General features: G+C 45.8%; 1 protein-coding gene across 4 annotated transcripts in view; it reads right to left on the bottom strand.

Moving 5' to 3' along the window:
• ATP2B4 (ATPase plasma membrane Ca2+ transporting 4) overlaps positions 1-22,177 on the bottom strand; it is a 92,717-nt gene that overhangs the window by 5,009 nt on the left and 65,531 nt on the right. For 2 of the 4 annotated variants that reach the window (XM_082653486.1, XM_082653487.1), the window contains 10 exons: positions 21,287-21,518; positions 20,165-20,344; positions 19,128-19,215; positions 18,363-18,469; positions 13,838-14,029; positions 13,169-13,382; positions 11,382-11,593; positions 10,274-10,381; positions 8,114-8,290; positions 4,256-4,436 (listed from right to left, as the gene is read on the bottom strand). In XM_082653486.1, coding sequence (XP_082509612.1) covers positions 4,256-4,436; positions 8,114-8,290; positions 10,274-10,381; positions 11,382-11,593; positions 13,169-13,382; positions 13,838-14,029; positions 18,363-18,469; positions 19,128-19,215; positions 20,165-20,344; positions 21,287-21,518 — 1,691 coding nt within the window. The remainder of the gene's footprint in view (positions 1-4,255; positions 4,437-8,113; positions 8,291-10,273; positions 10,382-11,381; positions 11,594-13,168; positions 13,383-13,837; positions 14,030-18,362; positions 18,470-19,127; positions 19,216-20,164; positions 20,345-21,286; positions 21,519-22,177) is intronic. The other 2 variants (XM_082653484.1, XM_082653485.1) reach the window with 1 other exon arrangement.

The raw sequence follows: 22,177 nt of genomic DNA, 5'->3' as shown, positions 1-22,177 counted from the left end.
GTTATCTGTTTAAAACCCTCAAAGAGCCAAACACATATCAATTCGCACGCAATACACTTTGGGTGATAAGTGACCATGAACACCATTCAGCAAGGCAGACAAACCAATCTTCATCTGTGTCAGCAGCATGCAAGAAATGAAAACTCTTATACTCTCCAATTAGTAATTGCTCTTTCAGTCAGGAAACATGCATATATATATAGTCCACAGCCTCCACCATGTCCTCTTCCCCCAAAGAAAGTAGAACTCCATTCCTTCAGTCCCTCCCCTGGAAGAGGTGAATGAATACAGGCATCAAAAGATGCCTCCCCCTGACGCTGACAGAAGGCCCGCTCTCTCAGCTCAGATGAGGCCGGACACGCATGGCCATGTCTCTGACACACAGCAGCTGTGCCCAGTCGTGCAGCTTTCTCCAGCTGTTTGTAAATTATGAAGAGGAATGTGATCTTATGTAGAGAAGGGAAAGGATGGGACCAGGACAGAAAACACCCCATCCAGGAGGCAGTGCTACAAACAAGAGGCTTTTCTGATGGGGGGGACCAAGAGGATGGGGGAAAGGAAACAATTTGCAGTTTGACTGGGCAAAGGGAAATGCACTGCCCTATAAGTGTCAAAGTCTTTGTTCTACTGCACAACAAAGGAAGGGATTCAGTTTAGAGAAGAGGAAAAATTGACAACAATTGATCCCTGGGCCCAGCCTTCACCTTATCCACAGGGAGCAGCTCCTTTTCTGAACTGGGGGCCTCGCTGAGGTATGCTTTGCAACTTGGGTTGGTAGAATTGGAGGAGGGGAGAAGGTTGGATCCTGAGAGTTTGGAGAGAGAGGCCAGGGGAAAAGAAAGTGGTCCTAGGACAGTTTTAGTTGTTGGGAGGTGGCTGATCCTAGTCTTGTCCCAAAGTTCTTTCCTCAGAAAAGAAATGGAAGTAATGCAGGAGAAACTGTTGAGGTGGGGAGGGGGATAAGGAGAAATGATGAGGGTTGGGGTAGGGCACATCTTTCGTTACTCTGCTCTTTAAGCAAAGAATATGTTCCTGGAAAAGAGGCAAGAATGTGGAGACATCAGAGCACCCAAAGAGGCAGGCAAATAAACTGGTTGGATTGCTTGTCTCAGTGTTTCCTATCACTGTAGAGAACCTACAAAAGTAATGCACAAAGAAGGTTCATTAAAGTTGTGTCTCCACTGGCTAAGGCTTTCCTTACCTTGCCTCACTCCACAACAGACTGGCAGACTCACCCAGGATGGAGGGTGCTCAGAGCTCAGAAGGCAAAGGACTCTGTCACTCAATGGAATCCGCTCAACGCTTCAGCCAAGAAGAATCAAGGAACCTGGGCACACATTCACCATGCTGCACAGAAAGTTAGGACCTACTTTTCTATCTTCAGGTGAGATCAGATGGAATAAAGGTTCCATCTGGCTTTCAGGAAATCCCAAGTTTTAATGGATCTATGCCAAACATCTTAGAGCAAGGCAACTTGGATTAAGTGAGCCCAAACCCAATGCCTTCTCCCCTGGCCCTAGTCAAGAAATGGGCTCAAAGCCATACCACCCCCTGTAGGAGTGATAATATAGCCCACACTTTTCACTCACTCTTCAGATCTCAGCATTTCTAACAAGTGCTACAGGAGAACAGGTACCTTTATACCATGAGTTGATCATCTTCAATATCACTGATTTCCAAACTTCCTGCTTCTATTTTTTTTGAAGCAATTGAATACTTTGTTGAAATAATGATATGTGAAGTCCTATCTAGAAAACAGATTTTTAAAAATAGGAGTTGGAATGGGGGTCTGGATCCCTGTTTGCTGGCTTTTCCTCTCACCTGTTGGGGTGATCAATCACTGTTACAGGTAAACAATAAGGGAGATCAGAGTGAATTGGGGATGGGTAGATGGAAAAGATAGGGACAATTTCTTTTTTGGGGGAGCAAGGAGCAGTCATCCAGCTAGATAACAGGACTTCTGGAATCTAAAGGGAAAGCAGCCACCTGTAAGGGAAGCTCAAGACAAGAGGAGTCGGAGAGCTAGGGAGCACCATCTTGTGGCCTGGCAGGTGGAGAGAAGGGTGGGGCTGTGCCAGAATGCTCCTCAACTCCAGCACTGGCCTCAGAGACTATATAGTGCGTGCCGATGAACAATCACACGGCTACATCATCACCAATCCACCCCGAGTGGTGGCATCTTCCTTTCTGGATGCATGGTGCCTGGTGCATGAGCAGTGTATGGGGAATAAGACACAGATAGTGAGGTGGGTGCTGTGAAAGCTTCAGGTCCTCTCCACTCAGTCAATCAACCCTTCCTTCCCCAGTCATCATCTCTCAAAGTCTCTGGGAAATGTCTCTTCTGTGGCCCCTATCCTACAGGTGAAAGCGGATGACTGAAGGACAACACTTTCTCATGGCTCAGAAGCCCAAACCAGGCTGGACCTTAGGTTAGGTATGAGCACTAAGGGCCACTCTCTGGAGCCCAATGAATGGGCAGATGAAGACTCCATTTCCTCAGCTGGTATTCTGTAGGTTTCTGCTCCTTTGTCAGAAACCAGGGGCAGAGAAGGGATTAGGACCTTCTTACAGAGAGAAATCTTAGAGGTTTATCTACTTGAAGGTTAGAAAAATAAATGAATTCATTTGGAACTCTGGAATGGGAAATGGGTTTTAAAATGCATGACTATAACTTCTAGGCCCTCCAATAGGAAGGCACAGCTGGAGAAAGAGCAGGTGCGGCCTGACTCTCCTGAGTTTCTAGCCTTTGAGGGTTTGCACCATATCCTCCACCAGCAACTCTACTACATGAGCCCAGTGGGCTCTGTCTTTTCCTTAGTCTCCTTCTACCTTCAAATTACCAGGGCAGCTGACACTACTCCTTCTAACAGAGAGGCATGATTTAAGAAAGAACAGTAACTAGTTAGAAGGACACGACAAAACTAGAAGAAAAAAGGAAATGAGAGGAATATGGAAGGACTAGAATGAGAGGCTCTTGCATATCTGTAGGGTAAGACTTACATAGTTCTTTGACTGCCTTTGAGCCTAAAGAATATGCCTCTAGGGCTTCCCTGGTGGCGCAGTGGTTGAGAGTCCGCCTGCCGATGCAGGGGACACGGGTTCGTGCCCCAGTCCGGGAAGATCCCACATGCTGCGGAGCGGCTGGGCCCGTGAGCCATGGCCGCCGAGCCTGCGCGTCCGGAGCCTGTGCTCCGCAATGGGAGAGGCCACAACAGTGAGAGGCCCGCGTACCGCAAAAAAAAAAAAAAAAAAGAATATGCCTCTATATAAACCTCCTCTCCCCCTGCCCCTCATCTCTCACACGAGAACACTTAGAGTTGGCTAGAAAGACAACAGATAAGCTAAGTCTGATCAACCTACACACTCACAGTCAAGTGAACCACAGATAGTGCAATTGTTTTTTCTTTATCCCCCATCCCAGGGTTACGGGAGTGGGGGAGGAAGAAACAGACTCAAACACTCAGATATTTGAAGCCCGGAGTATACTTAACACAGAGAGACTCCTTCCCCACCAAATACCTTAATAGCATTATCAGCAAAGAGCCTTCCATTTCCTCTCTGTGTCCCACTTGGGGAAGGTAAAAAGATCAGGAATAGGAAGGCATAAGCATTAGCAAGAATCCAATAATCTACCAATAATCCACCAGATCTTAGGTTGAGCCTTCACAGCTTTCCGGCTAATAGGCTGGCTGAGAAAGGGGTTCCTCAAACTTTACATGCAAAATAAGATATGAAGTGCTGGCTATAAGTAAAACAAACTAGAGGAAAGGAGAAGGGAAAAAAAAAAGTTTGCTCTTCGGAAATTCCTAAAAGAAAACAAAAGACTTCCTGAGTCTTCATTCGGCTTACCCTTACCCCTAACCTTAGGAGACAGAGTTGAGACTCAAAGGAGCAGGAGAGAAGAGGAACAACATATTCAAACACAGCAACAAACAAAGTAAAGTAAAACAAACAAACAAACAAAACTCAAGGAAGGACCAGGCAATGCAGAGGAACAATCAGAACACAGGATTACTGTCTTTAAAATGGTTATGGTTTTAAGAGCTTTTCAACATAAAAAAAAAAAATAAAATTAAATAAAATGGCACACAGCCCGGTTTTGGAGTGGAATTTTTGCCCCGCTTTTCTTCCCTTAAGTCAAAGATCAAAGGGAAAAACCAAAAGGAAAAGATAACCACAGCTGGTTAAAGTGAATGCTACGTGCTCTCTTGTGGTCATTTTAGCAAATCATGCATCATAATAGACTATCACTCACTGCCCAGAGTAGGAGATGAAACAGCAGCAGCAACAGAAGTGGTGGGGGGAGATTTGACTGGTGCAACTGTTACATAGGATGAGCTAGGAACATGTTTTACATCAAGGTGTTGACCCATGGTCTGGCGCTTTAGGACTCCCTTAAAAGAGGCTCCCGTCTGGAATGTGTTAATTACGTCGATCTGCAAAGAATCAGAAAGTGAGACAGCTTTGCTCCACAGTCAGAAAGAAGTGAAGAAAGAGGAAGGGAGGGTCCAAGAGGGTTAGGGAGGGGTTGGAAAGAGCTGGGAAAAAGGGACAGGAGACAGAAAGCAAGAGAGAGAGTCCCTTACACACAAGACAATGGTGAAGAGAAGGGGGAAAAACATTAATTGCACATCACACTTCATTTAAGGAACAGTTTGCCATGGAGTCTAAATACCCAGCCAGAATCCAGTCTTCTCTTCCCTTTTAGCCTACGATGGATATTTTAGGTGTGCTGGTATCCAAAAGTATCTAAAAATTTAAATGGACTTTCCCACTCATGATTCCTGACAAAGAGTGACAGCTTATTCACTGTCTTATGCTCTGACCTGTACTTTCTTTTTTTTTTTTGACCTGCACTCTTAAAAAAATAAGGCATGCAATTTAAGATAGTAGGCAAAGTGTATATATTACTGAATTTTGAGGCTCAGGAACCTCTAAACCAATTAAATTGACTACCTATTTTTGCAGATTTTCCAGGAAAACAACTCATGTGTTTAAACAGAGGCGTGTAGTAATCCATACACAGGTGCCATGGTGGAAAGGCTCCTGGACCATGAGTTGCTGGGCTCACCCTCTTCTGGGTTCTTCTCTGAGACTCCCTGTCCTTGGGCAGAAGTGGATAAGGCCCCTGAAAGTGGAGCTCAGGAACCCAGTGGCCAGGCTCTGTGGAGAGAATGCCACTGGCAGCATTCGCGCACTGGAGATCCTGAGAGGCTGGCACAAGTGCAGATGAGAACTCAGCAGTTAGACGGGGTGGGGGGAGGAAGAGCTGGCTGGCGGTGGTGGCAGCAGCTGCAAGTCCAGCCCCATACAAGTTGTCTCTGGTTTTCAGTGTCCTACTCCTCAGAGACTGAGGCAATGAATGCCATTTGTTTTCCAACAGCGGTCTTGATCTAGGGCCTCAGTCAAACCTACCATCCTCATCCCTGACCTCTGCCTGACCAAGGACCAGTTGACCAGGGATGTAGGAAAGGTGCTGATTTCACTCATCTAACTTTACTTCCCCAGGTGAGAAGGTGGGAAAGCAGGTACCTTGTGAGTCAGACAGTTGTTCTTACTTATAAAGCTTCCTGAGAAGCCATGAAATGTTTAGGGCTAGTTTCCGGACTCAGACCAAGTTTGAGCTAAAATACCACTCTTCATCACATGATACGGTTTTCAGTTCCAGGGGACCGAGGAGCCTGATGCTGTAAGAGGAAAAGGTCTGCATGTGGGGAGGGTTCAGCCACACGGAAGAAGGGGCTGGAGAGTCACCTTCCTCAGTGCTTATTAGGGTCACAAGGTCCCAACCTCCACAATGAAACTGGCCCCCAGATTTACCTTCCCAAGATTCTAGACCTCAAGTTTCCCAATCTTCTGCTTTCTAGTGCTTTTAGCTCTCCCAAAGCTAAAGGGACCAGGATGGGACAATAGCCTGGCAACACTTCCCACCCATAAGTGTTGCAAGAATGACAACAAGGAACAACAATCGGATGGCAGGGAATTTCATTAGAACCCAGCTGAGGTGAAGAGCTGATGCCAGGAGAGAGCTTTAGGATCCAGGATGCAGGTTAGCACAGTCATCTGCTTATGGAGTCAGGTGGGATGGCATAGATATGCTCATCGTGGCATCTTTAACAGGTTGCCTTTGCTGCCTAAGTTTAGGCTTTAACGTCATTCTGGTCCAACCGCCTTTTGCTCCAACAGAGAAAGGTAGTATACCTAAAGCTATGTAGACAGCGAAACCAGAGAGGTATATAGTCGAGGGAATGGAAATTGGTAGTGGAGGGGAAGGAAGATCCATGAATCTCAGCCCCGGGAGAGAAGACTGGGAAGGAGCCAGGAGACACTGGAACGAGGGCATTCTGGCTAGGAAAAAAATTACATAGTAGAAGAGGAGGCAGACGATCCTGAAGGGAAGAAAAGCAGACAGGTTATTCTGAAAAGAGCAGACCTACAGGGAAGCACCGAGGCCTTAGAGACATGAGCCAAAGATGCCAAGTTCTCTGGGCACGTGAGGCCCTTGCTCGTGATGGACTTGGCAGCCTGGAGGGTGGGGTGCGTGTGGAAACTCTGGACATGCTGAGGTAGTGTTTGCGGGTCCCATGCGGATTTCCCTCTCCGGGAAGGGGAACTCAAGAGGAGCCCCAGTGTGCTTCCCTCCCTAGCCCTGCTTTCCCATTTGCATCTGTTGTTTTGTCTATAGGAGACCAATGCCCAGCTGCTACAGTAGTCCTCCCTTATCCGTGGGGGATACGTTCCAAGACCCGCAGTGGATGCTTGAAGCTGCAGATAGTGCTGAGCCCTGTATATACTATGTTTTCTCCTAGAGTAATGGGTGGGTAGCTTATACAGCGAGGATGTGATAGGCAGTGGGATGACTTATGTCCAGGGCAGGACAGAGTGGGGGGCGTGAGATTTCATCAGCTACTCAGAACGGCATGCAATTTAAAACTTATGAGTTATTTATTTCTGGAATTTTTCATTTAATACTTTCAGACTGTGGTTGACCACGGGTAACTAAAACCAAGGAAAGCAAAGCCACGGATAAGCGAGGGACTATTGTATTTAGCTTAGACTTTTCATTTCACCTCTTCCCTAGGAATTGGTGGGCTCCACTAGGGAGCTTTTGAAACCATCTGCAAGGCTAATTTCAGAGAGTGAAATTTACTTCTGGGATCTCTAGCCAATTAGCAAAGAGGGACAGGCCTGTTCTCTGGTGAACACCTTTGAGAACTTGGGGATTTACAATTTCTTGAGATGGGAAATCTCAGGACTAACACAATAGAGGTATGTGGGGTAAGAACAGGGAAAGTGATAGGATTATCAATGTCTAGACCAGCCCATTTACCCAGGAGAAGGTAGTTACAGTTGCTGCACGGGAAGTGGGGGAAAAAAGTTACTGTAGGGCTATAGGAGGGGACTTAATAGCAGCAGGAGCAGCTTCTATCCCATTTTAGAAATTGCAGGAAGGGAAAAGGTTTGAAGAAATTATAGCTTCTTGCTTTCTGGGAAGCAAGTCTGAATCCTGTAAAAGATACTCAGGCACTGAGAGACTATTTTCATTTATATACACTTAGCCATCAGATTCCCCATCATGGCCTTAAATTTTGAGTGGGGAAGACATAAGAGAGCGAGTTTCTTTTACAAAGATCAATCCAGATAACATCTACATTCCCCTAATAGCAGCTTGAGGATATACAGTAAATGTCTGCTGGGGATGCTGGCATAGAGATATTGTCTAAATCCTACCCTCTGCAGGGTCAGGAAAGACTCTGAACATTTCCCACCCTGAGGTTAGGCCTAGCGCTTACAAGAGACCTTATGTGGGAAGATGGCCCACCCGACAGAGGGTGGGAAGTGGGCTTCAGATGAACCTAAAGCTAGAGGATGATGCTAGCAGTTAGTGTCCCGTGTTCTCGGCCCCCCATGATCACTCTCCTCTCAGAGGAGCCCATACCACTGCCTCTGCCTGTCTGTCCTGAAGCAAGGGAGCTCGGGCTGCCCTCCAGTGAGAGGGCCTTAGGAAGGGGAGAGACGTTGGCCAGCAAGAACTGCTGCCCTCCCAACACCTCCCAAGAAAGATGGGGGAGATTCCTTCTCCCAGGGCGAGGACAGGCCACTATCACAGTACCTGAGTCTGGATACGGTTCAGGCCCCGGAACCAGAGGATCTGGCCTCGGCGCAGTTCCATCTCTGCATGGTCAATCTCGTCCAGCCCCTCAGCATCCTTGGTGATCTCCTCTTTGGTGGTGCCATGCCCAGCCTCCTTTAGGAACTTCAGGGATTGGGTAGGTATTGTGGAGATGACCTGAGAACAGGTGCAGCAAAAGGGTAGACACCAGAATCAGGGCGAGAAGAGCTGTCTCTCAACTTTATGGGTCAGGCCCTTGGGTAGGTCACTCTTTGCCCTATAAACCTTCCCGCTGGGAAAAGTGCCAACCCATTCAGGCAAGCGTTTGCCAAGTGCCTACCAGCTGTCAGGCCCTCAGGAAGATTTTCTGTACTTGTGGACGTACAAAGGAGAACTTATATTCTAGTATTTGACCAGCCATCTGCCTTGTTATATACTTCATTCTCTTCCTCCTGTCTCAGTTCTTTCTTTGCATTTTGCCATCTGTCTCTTAAAGGAAGTAGAACCATAATGCATGATACACAGTAGGAAGAGACAGAGACAAGGACCTGGGAGAAAACAAGTCTGGAGACAGGATGGTCAAAATGTATGTGTATGGGCAAGGGGAAAAGAAGGGTGTTGGAGGGCAATGACTCTCTTCTTAGTTACCATATGCTAAGTAATTCCTCTTTTATAAAACTATAGTGAGAGGATACTAAAAGTTTTCTTGGGCTTGGGGTGAGGAACTGGGCGGGATAGCCCATAGAAGGGACATATGAGTATTATCAGAAGACACGGAGCAGTAGGCTGGGGCTTGCAATTCAAAATAAATCACTCTATAAGCTGTCAGTCAGTTCTCCTTTACAAGTAAGACAAGGGCTCAGCTGGGAAAGGGGGACTGTGTGAGCAGTCCAACATGGAGTCAAGTGTTTGAAGTGGAAAGAATGTCCACGTTCTGCTTTTAGATGTTAGAAGGAGCTGTTGTGATACAGAAGGAAGGCTGTTGTTACCTGGCCTCAAGGCCACATGGCCACATGTGAGACTAGACCCAGGTGAGAGTTTCAAACAGTACGTGAAATCATCAAGCTCAGCCCCAGTGTAGAAGCGCTTTAGGGACCCACTGGTAAATAACTTCAGCAAAGAGTGCAGGGTGGAAGGACTTGTGTTAGGAACGGGGATAGGGATTAATCAGGGAGGCATCTAGGAGCTATGAAAGAAACAACTAGCAGGTCTATGGGGGAAAGCCTGCAGCCCTAGGGAGGGATCTTTGGGGCCAGTTAGAGCAAAGCCTCCATTACCCAGGTGGCTGGGCACCAATCAGTAGAGACCTGGGGTCTGCAAGCAGAGGTAAAGGCCAGGCCAGAGCTGAGGATGAGAGGGACTCGCAAAGTGGTATTAGGGAAGGAATGAAACTCTTATCAAACCTGATTATATTATTATAATATTAATAGCTAACATTTATTGAGTACTTACAGGGTACTAGACATTGTTCTAAGTCATTTCTGTATTGAAACTGATTTGCTGATTAACAATGATTCACAATGATCCTGTTATCCGGAGTTGAGGAAACTGAGGCAGAGTTGCTAATAAACTTGCTCACTATGATGCAGCTTGTAAAAAGAAGAACCGGGATTCAAACCTAGATGGTCGGTTCCAAAGTCTGTGCTTTGAACCATACGCTATACTGCTTCTCTAGAGACCTTGTGAGTCTGGATTTATCTTAGATGACAGTCAGGCACCCATCCTGGATAAGGCAATGGTGAGAAACAGAAGAGGCAAGGGAGCCCTACATTATGACAGCACAGCAGCTCACGGCCAGACTGCGGCTTCATTGAAGACATATGCTTTGCAAACTCTTCTACTTCTAAGACCCTTAATTTTTTTTTTTAGCAAAATTCCATTGAAAATTTCCACTTCCGTCTCAGAGAAGCTAAGGGATTTGTCTGTCTCCAGGCATGATTAGAGAAGAGATCAGAAGCCTCTGAAGTGGTGGGCACAGATCATTCTGCTTTGGGTTCCTACAAGATGGAAAGAACTTGAAAACCTGGTGGTAGAGAGAAGAGGGAAGGATATGAAGGCGAGGAGCTGGGCGTCTCCACAGTTGCTCGTTCCATCTCATCTGGGGGGGGGGGGGTGTCTGCCGGCCATGTGACTGCACGGGGAGGGTGAGCCCGTACTCACCTGGCCCCACAGCAATTCTCCAAAACCGATGAAGAGACACCAGAACCACTGGGACAGGGTGAGGTTCGTACAGCTGAAGGGTTTCCCCCCAAATTCCACAATGATAATCTAGAACAGAGAAAGAGGCAGCCCATCATTGGGAGGTAACAGGTAGCCAGCCCTCCAGTCAAGGCCATCAAAGCCACGTCAGCCCCCTACCCCAGGGTCCCTGTGGTGTGAACCCTGATCTGCTTGTTGGGGAAGGAGAAAGGAGAGATCCAGGTGGGGAGAAGGGAAGACAGACACAGTCTTTACAGAGCACTCTGATGGGGAGACAGATACAGCTACTATGAACACTATTAATGCAAAGGCTGGGGGAGCAAGGGTAGCTGGAGGCTTCTTGTGACTAAAGCCAGTAGGTGACAAAGAGAAGGCACAGTGATGGAGAAGAGGAATTTAGGAGCGGGACAAATAAGAGTGAGGCAGGAGCTCTTTTGTTACAGGGCAGGCTCCTAATCTCTTGTATTGGCAGATGTCTTAGTGTACCTCTGACTGGGGCAAGAAGGAAGGGGCTCAATCTTTTCACCACCAGGGCAGCCATGCCCTTGACCCCACTTCCCACAGAAGGAGCCCACGTCAGGCTTATCTGTCAACTACATATGGCAGCATTCCATGTCTTCTCTTTTTCTCTGAATTGCATACCATTTTCTACCATGAGCCCTTTCTGAACAAAGGGGCAAGGAGGGACAGGGAGAGATCCCATATAGCACTTGCATGCACATTTCAAGTATGCTGGCAGGAGGCATGGAAAGGGGTTAGAAGACAGTGATCTTCCTCCTGGTCACTATGTGAAATTGCTGTGTTTTAGAAAGATAAGGAAAGGATTCCACTAATTTTATTTTATTCGCTACCAACATGCTGCCTTGCACTGGAGCACTTGACACAGCAGGATCCAATTCTAGAGCAATGAGCAAATCGGAAGCATTTGGGAACCCCAAAGTGTTCAACCCACAGCCTGAGTCCCCATCACTCCCTCACTCCTTTCCCCGGGTGCTCAGGGAATCCTGGCCCCCAGCTTCTGGCCTTTATCGTCCCAGACCTCCTATCCCAGCTCCAGCTAGAATCCCACCTGGCTGACGAATGTGCCCAAGACCACAGAGCAGAAGATGAGGTTGCGGAAGATGCCCGAAAAGACATTCCTCTCTCCATGGATCTTGCGGGAGTTGATTTCATTGAAGAGCTGCATCAGCACGAAGGTGTTGAAAATAATGGTGTAGTGTTGGCTGGGTGGTGAATGCAGAGGTGCTCTCCTCCCACTATCAATGTCAAAGAACTTCTCACCTAGTTGGGAGAAGGGATGCATCGGAGGATAAGTATGCTCTCAAGGAGGGTTCAGGTTGAGTCAGAACACTTGAGTATGGCCTCACTGGTTGCTTATGACTGGTGTCCATTCTAACTGGTCAGTATCCGAACCACAACAGTCATCAAATATTTTCAGTGTTAGTTCTGGTCTCAACATCACTTTTTTTTTTTTTTTTTAAATAAATTTTATCTATTTATTTATTTATTTTTGGTTGTGTTGGTTCTCTGTTGTTGTGCCTGGGCCTTCTCTAGTTGCATTGAGCAGGGGCTACGTTTCATTGTGGTCTATGGGCTTCTCATTGTGGTGGCTTCTCTTGTTGCGGAGCACACGTTCTAGGCACGCGGGCTTCAGTAGTTGTGGCGCATGGGCTCAGTAGTTGTGGCTCGCGGGCTAAGAGCACAGGCTCAGTAGTTGTGGCACATGGGCTTAGGTGCTCTGCGGCATGTGGGATCTTCTTGGACCAGGGCTCGAACCCGTGTCCCCTGCATTGGCAGGCAGATTCTTCACCACTGTGCCACCAGGGAAGCCCCCTTTTTAAATATTTTTGGCTGTGCCATGTAACATGTGGGATCCTAGTTCCCCGACCAGGGATCGAACCCGTGCCCCCTGTATTAGAAGGCGGATTTTTACCCACTGGACCACCAGGGAACTCCCTCAACATTTCTGACCCTCTCTCTCAGCTTGCTCCATCACTATTTGCCTTCTCGTAGTGCTGCATTGTGGTAGAACTATGTGCACGAGAGTCTGGCAGACATAGGTCTGAATCTTCGTGCCACTATTTACTCAATATGTGACTTAAGCTTCAGTTTTATGATCTAAGAAAAAGGTAACATAAAGCCACCCTTTGGAGATTCTTTTTTTTTTTATCATCTTTATTGGAGTATAATTGCTTTACAATGGTGTGTTAGTTTCTGCTTTATAACAAAGTGAATCAGTTATACATATACATATGTTCCCATATCTCTTCCCTCTTGCGTCTCCCTCCCTCCCACCCTTCCTATCCCACCCCTCCAGGTGGTCACAAAGCACCGAGCTGATCTCCCTGTGCTATCCGGCTGCTTCCCACTAGCTATCTACCTTACGTTTGGTAGTGTATATATGTCCATGCCACTCTCTCACTTTGTCACAGCTTACCCTTCCCCCTCCCCATATCCTCAAGTCCCTTCTCTAGTAGGTCTGTGTCTTTATTCCTGTCTTACCCCTAGGTTCTTCATGACATTTTTTTTCTCTTAGATTCCATATATATGTGTTAGCATAGGGTATTTGTCTTTCTCTTTCTGACTTATTTCACTCTGTATGACAGACTCTAGGCCCATCCTCCTCACTACAAATAACTCACTTTCATTTCTTTTTACGGAGATTATTAAGAGGAGTAATAAAATGGCACAATGCACCACGTAGCGGGAACAGAGGATGCACTCAGTAAGCGAAGCTGCTATCATTCCCGTCTTGTGCTCAGCTTGCTCCCTGCTACTTTCTTTCCCTGGGCTGCTCTCTGCCCCCATCTCCCTCTAGCACTCCAAATGCCGCCACCCACCCCCGCCTTGGCTCACCGGCAAAGACAAGGAAAAAGATGACAGTGAGTTGATAGACGGCGTGACCCAAGATGTTCTTCATCATAGTGCGTGAGATCAGAGGCTTATTTCGGCCATAGGGGCGACGCTTCAACAGAGAGTCTGTAGGAGGCTCTGTGGCCAGGGCCAATGAGGCAAAAGTGTCCATGATGAGATTAACCCACAACATCTGCACGGCTTTCAGTGGGGAATCCTGGTGGGAAGAAGAACCACTCCTTTTAGCTTTCCTTGGAGACCACCCCCCACCTCACTCATCAGCCTCATCTTTGCCCTTGAAATGGCCTGCCTCCTGCTATCCACCATTTATTAGCTGAGTGACATTGAGAAACTTATTTAACCTCTTTGAGCCTTGGGTTCTTCACCTGTAAAATGGGGATAATACCTACTTTGCAAGGTTGTTTTTGAAGAACAGAGAAACTACATATAAGTGCTCATCACACTGGCTAATGTGTAAGTACTACATTAATGGTAGATAAATTATCATCATCCCACATGAGCAGATGGAGACCTAGTAGAGCTATTCCTGCCCCAACACCCCTTCGGAAACTCTGGTTCTTACTCCTCAGTCGACATACTGTACCCCGCACCCCCTGTTCCTTAGCCCCAGCCTCATCCCTCCCATCTCAGCTCACCCCACATTCCCTTCACCTGGGTGATACAGGCTCCAGTGAAGGCCACGATCACAGCCACCACGTTGACAGTGAGCTGGAACTGTAGGAACTTGGAGATGCTATCGTAGACGTTTCGTCCCCACATCACTGCCTTCACGATGCTGGTGAAGTTGTCATCTGTTAGGATGATGTCAGAGGCCTCCTTTGCCACATCCGTGCCTGCAATACCCTGAGGTAAGAAGGGGAAGGAAAACAGTGAGGAACTGGACAAAATTCATGCACATTCTGAACTCATATCTTGACCTCCAAGAAGCTTCAGAACTCAGCATAAACACTAGAGGGCACACTAGCCACACAAATCCTACAGACTAAACCACCATATTTTGAGCGGTCTTCTCTCCCAAAAAGAAAATGAAGGGAAAATGTGTCACTGTCACTCTGTGGGAAAGGGGACTGGGCCATGATGCCTCCACCTTACTCCTGAACTCAGACTGGAAATTACAGTTATCTCTGATATTCCTTTCTCCCGTCCCTCCTACTTTCCCACCTTAGAAAATAATTAGAAGATAGAGAAAAAGTCCTATCTGTTCTACCTCTAAATTTTAAAATTTCTTTTGCCACTGCCAATATTTAATTTAAATCCTTATCTCTCCCGCACCTTGAAGTTACTCTACATTTTTTCCCAGGAGGAGTAGTCTGGCAGTACAGTTCAGATGTCCTGTCCTTGTTCAAAATCCTGTCACTGGGGAACCACCAAAGGTTTCTAAATAGAAAGATCAGTGGTTGAAAGCAGTGTTTTAGAAACAGTAAACTTTCTAGTCTGGTAGTCAAAGCCCTCAACAAGTGAACTCTGGTTCATCTTCCAACCTGCTATATCTTTCTGCTCAAAACCTACTGCTTTATTCACAATTCCCTGAATCTCTCATTTACTTCTAGAGTCCAGTCTTCTACTTACACCCTTTTCTCCAAGCCTGGAACATCCTCTTTCCCCATCTATTTAAATCCTATCTGTCCTTAAGGTTCTATTCAATTAATTAAGCCCTGCTTGCTTGGCAAAGCTGTCCCTTACATCCCCAGCCTATTCTTCTATTCCATGTCTTACAACCCCTGTAACCTACAGAGGGGCTTGTTTGTGAATCTGACCTGCACTAGTAGATTATTTGTACCATTTACCTGGCAGTATTATTTTCCTATCCAGATTGCAACAAATGAATATCTGTTAGATAGACTATACAATTAAATTTCCCCATCAAAAAGTTCTCTAACACATGCACACAATGCTGTACCATGCACTGTAAAGAGAAAGGACGGAAAGAAAGAAAGAAAGAGTATCTTTATATATGTACTATTGCAGAATAATCTCTAAGCTAGGTTGTTAAATTAAAAGAAGCAAGGTGGAAAAAAGAGTATATAGTGTGTATATAGATAGATATAGATAAGTATCACTTATCTAAGAGAGTGGGATATAAATATACTACACATTTGATTGTATTTTAAAGGAGCAAACAGAAAGATAAACCAAAAATCAAAGAAGTAAGTTATCTGTGGGATTAAGATGGAGGCAACAGCGTGGAGGTGATAGGGATAGAAGCTAGACTTCTATGAATAGACCTTGTTGGTATATTTTACTTTAGAATTATGTAACTACTTTATACAAGTATAAAACAAAATTAAGTTTAAAATAAGCAATCTCAAAAATGGAAGAAAAAAAACCCCATGATATAACCAGTTGGTAGCACAACCATACCAAGGGAAAAGTTCCAAATGACTTTTTGAAAAACACAGTAACTTGATGTTAGGATGTACCTACAGGATAAAAAGAACTACAAGAAAAATCTTTAACTGTTTTTAGTAGAGTAATTGTATTATTATTGCTATTTTGAGACTATTACATATATTTTAGGATAAAGCAAAAAGACATATTTCCTAGCTTTGTCCACTGAAAAGTTCTAGAAACAATAATTTACTAAGAAGTAAGGAACATCCTGACATTCAGATTGTGTTCTCTACATATCATTTCTCACTGAAATGAAGCAGAACTCCTTTGAGAAGTGGATGATTCTAGATCTAGGACAAGAAATATGCATGATGAATCTGGAACATCTTATCATGCAAGAGACCAAGAAAGCTATTAAAGACAACTGAGGTTGTACCCAAAGGACTTAGCAGTGTTGAAGAGGTTAATGATGGGTCAGTATAAACATCAGAATAATAATAAGGGCAATGGATCAAAACATATCACATATACTTAAAACCATGAGCTCATAATGATATTTAAAAAAAACAGACAATTAACTTTTAGTAGTTTAGTAAGTTTAAAAAGTGAACAACTCATTGGTCACCTTTGGAGGATCCTAAAAAGTCAACTCATTATTTTGAAAACTGGTTAATAAAGGGAGAAAAAATCAAGCATTTAACCTGTCTTTCATGTAGGAAGTGAACCTCACAGTAACCAAATAATCGACGAGGGCAAATTTCTTTTTACAGAAGTATTCAAGTTAATAAATAAAGAAAATCAGAACATTGTCATTTTGCAACCCCTAATGAAAGATGGGATGTAGAATCTGATTGCTCATAGAACTAAGTACTAGTTTATAGGAAATACAAGGGCTGAAAGAACAGGTTAAAGGACACTATAGGGATACAATCAACAAAATCCCTGCCATGGGATATTCTATGTAGAAAAACAACCTTATTCCTTCAAAACTAAGTAGCTAGAAAAAAAGATGGAAAGGGATTGTGCAGAAAAGAGTTACATAGCAGGCCTGAGACTGCTTTCTTGAGAATGTTCTGTTTGCAAGGTTGGCCCTCGGCTAGCACCTGGAAACTTGGCTCTCAGTCAATAATTAACTGAAAATTAATTAGTGATTCACTGTGCCTAGACTGTGCCCAAACATATGGTTTCCACTGAAAACCTACTTCCTTCTGGAAGTCTGGAATCTTAGCACATGCTAGGCAGAAGGTGCCTATACGACCAACCCCAATAAAAACCTACGACACCAAGTCTCTGGTGGGTTTCTCTGGGCAGAAACATCACATGTACTGCTGCATTTTCATTGCTGGGGGAAGAAGGTGCTCTTTGTGACCCCTCATGGGAGGAAAAGATCATACAGGACCCTGCGTGTGGATTCCAGACTCTACCTGTGACTTTCTGCCTTACTAGATTCTTACTATACCAATGGACTAAATCTGAACCATGAGTCCAACTGTACGCTGAGTCCCCTGAGTCCTTCCAGTGAACGCACAGAAGGGTGGTTTTGGGGACCCCTGACACATAGATCCTACAGGGTCAGTGGCTGCTGAACTTTATGATGTGTCAGAGTCACCCAGAGGGACTGTTAAAACATGGACTGCTGGGCCCCAACTCCAAGCTTTCTGATTCAGTAGATCTGGAGTGAGGCTTGAGAATCTGCATTTCTATAGGTTTCCAGGTACAGCTGGAAGGAAGAGCACACTTCAGGACATACTGTTATAGATTAATAGATTCAAGAGATGTATCAACCAATTGCAACGTATGGATCTTGTTTGCATTCTGATTTAGAAAAATAATGTATTAAAACAACATTTATGAAGCATTTGGGGAAATGTGAACACTGACTAGATATCTAATGATAGTAAAGAATCAATTTTGTTGTGAGACAATGGTACTATGATTCTTTTAGATATTTTATTGATACATATATATTTTCCAGAGACACATACTGGATGAAATGACATAATATCTTGGATATGCTTCAGAGTAATTCAGGTGTAGATGGGGAAATGTGTATGTGTGGGCCAAGATTGGCCAAGTGTCGATATTTGATGCTGGGTGACAGATACATGAGGATTCAATAAACTATTCTATTTTTGTATATTCTTGAAATTTCCTAGAGTAAAAACTTTTTAAATTTATCTTTTGGCTAAAGAGAGCACCCTAAAGACAGATTTCTTCTTGAATCTTCTTCCACTTCTTAAAAATCACCAACAGTTCAATGTGTATGGGAAGCTTACAATCATAAGTTACTTGAGTGTGAGAATGTACTTTGCAATCCGGGGACTTCTAAATGTCCCTGAGCATTAGAATCAATAAGTGTACCTGTTCAGAAAATCCAAACACTTCTGGGACCCAGCTCAGATGCTACTGAATCAAGATAGCCGACTGTGGAACCTTGGAATATATGATTTTAAATGAACTTTCCAAGTGACTCTGATGCTCCGGGCCTCACAAGTGAAAAGCAGAGTGACGAACAGTGCTAACTATAGAGTGCACATTTTCCATATAGAATGTGAATTTTCCATAGTGTGCCTAGGCAGACAATACCATCATGTCCATGGGCAAGTTTCAGTTGGTCTTGCTTTGCTGGGTAATGATACCTCATGATTTCCCTGCCTTCATACTTGATGGGTCCCTCATTATACATATTATTATTGGCCAGGTAGGGAGGCGAGATGGAGTTAGAGAAAGAGTACAAAGGGGGATGTGAAGGTACGGGAAGCAGCAGGTTACCAGAAGCCTGTCCTGGCTTCCCAGTGGAGGAGGCAGCTTGCAGCAGAGAGACACACTACGCTGAGCTGCTTACCATGGCAAAACCAACATCTGCTTTCTTCAGAGCCGGCCCATCATTTGTGCCATCCCCAGTGACAGCCACCACCTGCCGCTGTTCCCCAACAGTGCTGTCGATGATGCCTGGGAAAAACAGACACACTACAGTGAGTTCCACATGTGCCATCTGAGGCCATTTCCCCATGAAAGGCAGTTTTATGGTCTTCCTCTCCGGTCCCTGCCACCACCTCCCTTTCTACGCTCTTTCCTTCTTTTTTTCCCAATGCTAGAGGTTCTGTAGCGTCACCTGATGGCAGTAAATTGTTTCACGGGTAGCACTCTAAGCTAAGAAAGTCTGACCTTGTCGAATATCCTGTCCGGTGCCCCAAGGCAGCTATTATGTGGTAGAAAAAGCACTGGATGATTTGAAGGCAGAGACCCAGGGATTGAATGGTAACACTTCCACTTACCAGTTGGGCAATTTGGATAGGTTACTTGTTGTCTCAGCCTCAAACTTCCTTATTTGCAAAATGGGACTAGCTTAACCTGTACTGTCTAATTCACAGTACTATCAACAAACAAGATAGGATAGTGTTTAAAAACAACTTTATTATATTATATATCTTATACTCACCAGGGCCTCAGATGTTTGCTAAACTGTATGTTCTTCCCATGAGCGGGGAAGCTCTCCTAGGACCTCCCTACTCAGGACAGGAGAGTTGCTTTGGTTGATGGCTCTGATCTGTGCTCATCCCCGCCTGCCTTCCTCTATCCTAGGTACCTCCTCAGGAACCAGCCTCACCTTTCACCAGTGTGTGCTTGTCAGTGGGGGAGGATCGCGCCAGCACCCGGAGCTTAGGCCAGATCTTGTCCAGCTTTTCTTGCTCTACCTGCCAACACCAGACCACACCTGGGTCAGTCAAGCTCAGAACAGCCATCTGGGAAAATCTTACTTCTTTACCCACGCTGAGCTTCTGGGAGAACTGGTATTCCATGGCCCCCGGGCGAGTGTTATCCTGGCCTCCAGTGGAGGTGAAGCAGCCAACTCAGGCTCCAGGGCAGATTCACGGATGGTGACCATTCAGGCCCCGCTTGTCTTCTTTTTCCTGCGAATTCCCTACCTGGGAGCCAATTCCGTATTTCTTTCTTTTTTTTTTTTTTTTTTTTGCGGTACGCGGGCCTCTCACCGCTGTGGCCTCTCCCGTTGCGGAGCACAGGCACCGGACGCGCAGGCTCAGCGGCCATGGCTCACGGGCCCAGCCACTCCGCGGCATGTGGGATCTTCCCGGACCGGGGCACGAACCTGTGTCCCCTGCGTCGGCAGGCGGACTGTCAACCAGTGCGCCACCAGGGAAGCCCCAATTCCGCATTTCTTAGACCCTTGACAGAGGTGGGCCAGGGTTAGCTGTTGGCTCAGGTGGCTAAAGTAGTGCTTCTGAGATCTTAGGTTCAATATCTACATTGACCTAATGTAGCTCTGGCCTGCTCCACACCCAGACCATGTCCTCCTACCAACCTGTGCCACTGTCAGTCACAAGGCAGTGACATAGGAGGGGTGAGGTAGAAGGAAATCAGTACAGAATCATCCCACAATTGAAAAAAATGGAAAGACATGAAAGGTTAGTGACACTGTCTCAAAAGATGGCTTGTGAATGAAGATAGTGAGAAGAAAAAAATCCAGTTTTACTGTCTGAACAGCTTTGGTAAAAGGGACATCTCACTATGAATAGATTTTAGTTTAAAAACCACCCACTTCCTCCCACCTGTCCCAGATGCCTTACACGTGAACCAGCCCTCGCCTAATAAAGGAGGCCCTGATTCCTCCCACCCAAGACCCACCTCTCCCTTCTCGTTTCGGATGAGTCGGTTGAATTCTTTGCCCTCCAAGCACAGAAAGTCATCCCCAGGTGTCACAATGCCACATTTGGTGGCGATGGCCCGGGCTGTGTTGATGTTGTCACCTGTCACCATTCTGACAGTAATACCAGCTCGTTTGCATTTGGCAATAGCTTCCGGCACCTGTGGAGAGTGAGGCAAGAGGAATGGAGGAGGTGGGGGTGGCGAGGCCTGGTAGGCTGTTCCTGTTCAGTTGTCCCCTCATGGTGGACAGCGGAGAGGCACCCTGGAAGCAGAACCATGGGGCGTGGGCTAAGTCTGGTCATTTTTATATCGCTTGGTGCCACCTTGCTTCTGTCCTATCCATGATACTCACATTTGAATTTGCCTTATTGTGTCATGAGTTGAAGGGGAAATTTGCTTCAGGAGCCGGGTGTGAAAGCTTACTCTCCCACTCACAATCTAGATTTCTTAGCAGGGCACGCCTGGCCTTTTGAGATTTTGCCACTGCCTTCCTTTCTAGCAGAAGTTTTAACCACCTTCCACCCCCCTGGCACATACTCCAACAATACCAATTCTTTTAAGTTTCCCAAATGCACGACACACTGTCATGTCTCTGGGTCTTGATGGTTGATAGTCCATTGGTCTGAACTTCTTAGAAGCAGAGACTTTTTCAATGCCCTACAATTGAGAGTGGTGCTTAGCTATTCTAGGGGTGCTCGACAAGAATGTGTTGCTTGAAAGAAGGTGGCTAGACACAAAGCTGGTGTTCCAGTTAATTCCATCTCCTGACGATTCTTGAGTACCAAACAATAATCCCAGTAAAACCTATGCTTCTTACCCCTCAGACAGCATGAACTGTAGGAATGCCACTTTCTATGAGTTCAGTACTCTACAGCAGTTCTGTGAAGCAGGAAGCACAGACGCATCTATCCCAGCAAATGAGAAACAGTTAGGAAACTTGCCTAAGTTTCCTAAGTTACAACTAGAAATGGAGCTAGTACCCCAGTTCCTGCAACTCCTGGGTGGCCTCGCATTAGGTCACACTGGGCCGGCGCATGGGCCGGGGCCACTGTAAGACTTCCATTCATGTTTCCTAGTCCTTTTTTCAAGTCAAAGCCTCACCTCTGGGCGCACAGGATCCTCAATGCCCACCACTGCAATACAGGTCAGTTCAGTGAGGATTTCGCTCTCATTGTCCCATGGGGGCTCTCCGTCATTGAAATCCCGGTAAGCTATGCAGATAGTCCGGAGTCCCTCACTGGCCATGGGCTCGATGACGGTGCGGACCATCTCATCTCGGTCCTTATTCTTGAACGGCACTGCTTCTCCTTTCTTGTCCAGGATTCGATTACACCTGGTGGGGCACACAGTCAGAAAGCAGCATCCCCCCATGTGCTTGCATGGTCATTTACAGACATTCTGGCCACTCGGCATTACTCCTAAAGACACTGTCGTGTGGCCATAAATCTCCACTCATAACCCAAAGCTGAGCCCCTTTTTCCAAGGTGGGGTGGCCAGTAGGTGGGTAACGTCTAGGTGGGCAGAGCATTTGATTCTCCCATGTTGTCTGCTCCTACTCTTATGTGGATACGATATCAAGGGTCATTTGTGGATTGCCTGCTCCTTTGAGCTTCACAAAGGTAGAGACACTTTCTCAATCCTCAGTATCTAGAGTGCTCAGTGCAGAGGGTGTTCTCAACAAGAACGTGTCACTCGAAAGGGGGTGGCTCAAGCCAAGCTGGGGCACTGGTTTTTAGCTACTGGCCCTATATCCACGTAGGTGATCCACGTAGGTCACCTTTTAATGACCTATGGATCATCTAGCCACTTTGATTATGCAACTTCATGTGATCAGAATTGAGAATAAAAAGGAAAAGGGAACGCAGAACTAACATTTCTAGTATCAATACTTGCTATGTGCAAGGCATTTTACATACATTGAATCACTTAATCAGAGTAACCCTGTGAGATGGGTGGGTATTATTATCTCTTTTCAGAATAGGAAATGGAAGT

The sequence above is a fragment of the Grampus griseus genome (genome assembly GCF_964374135.1).
Source record: "Grampus griseus genome assembly, chromosome: 1".
Classification (NCBI taxonomy): Eukaryota; Metazoa; Chordata; class Mammalia; order Artiodactyla; family Delphinidae; genus Grampus; species Grampus griseus.
This window is presented reverse-complemented; position numbering and strand designations above follow the sequence as displayed.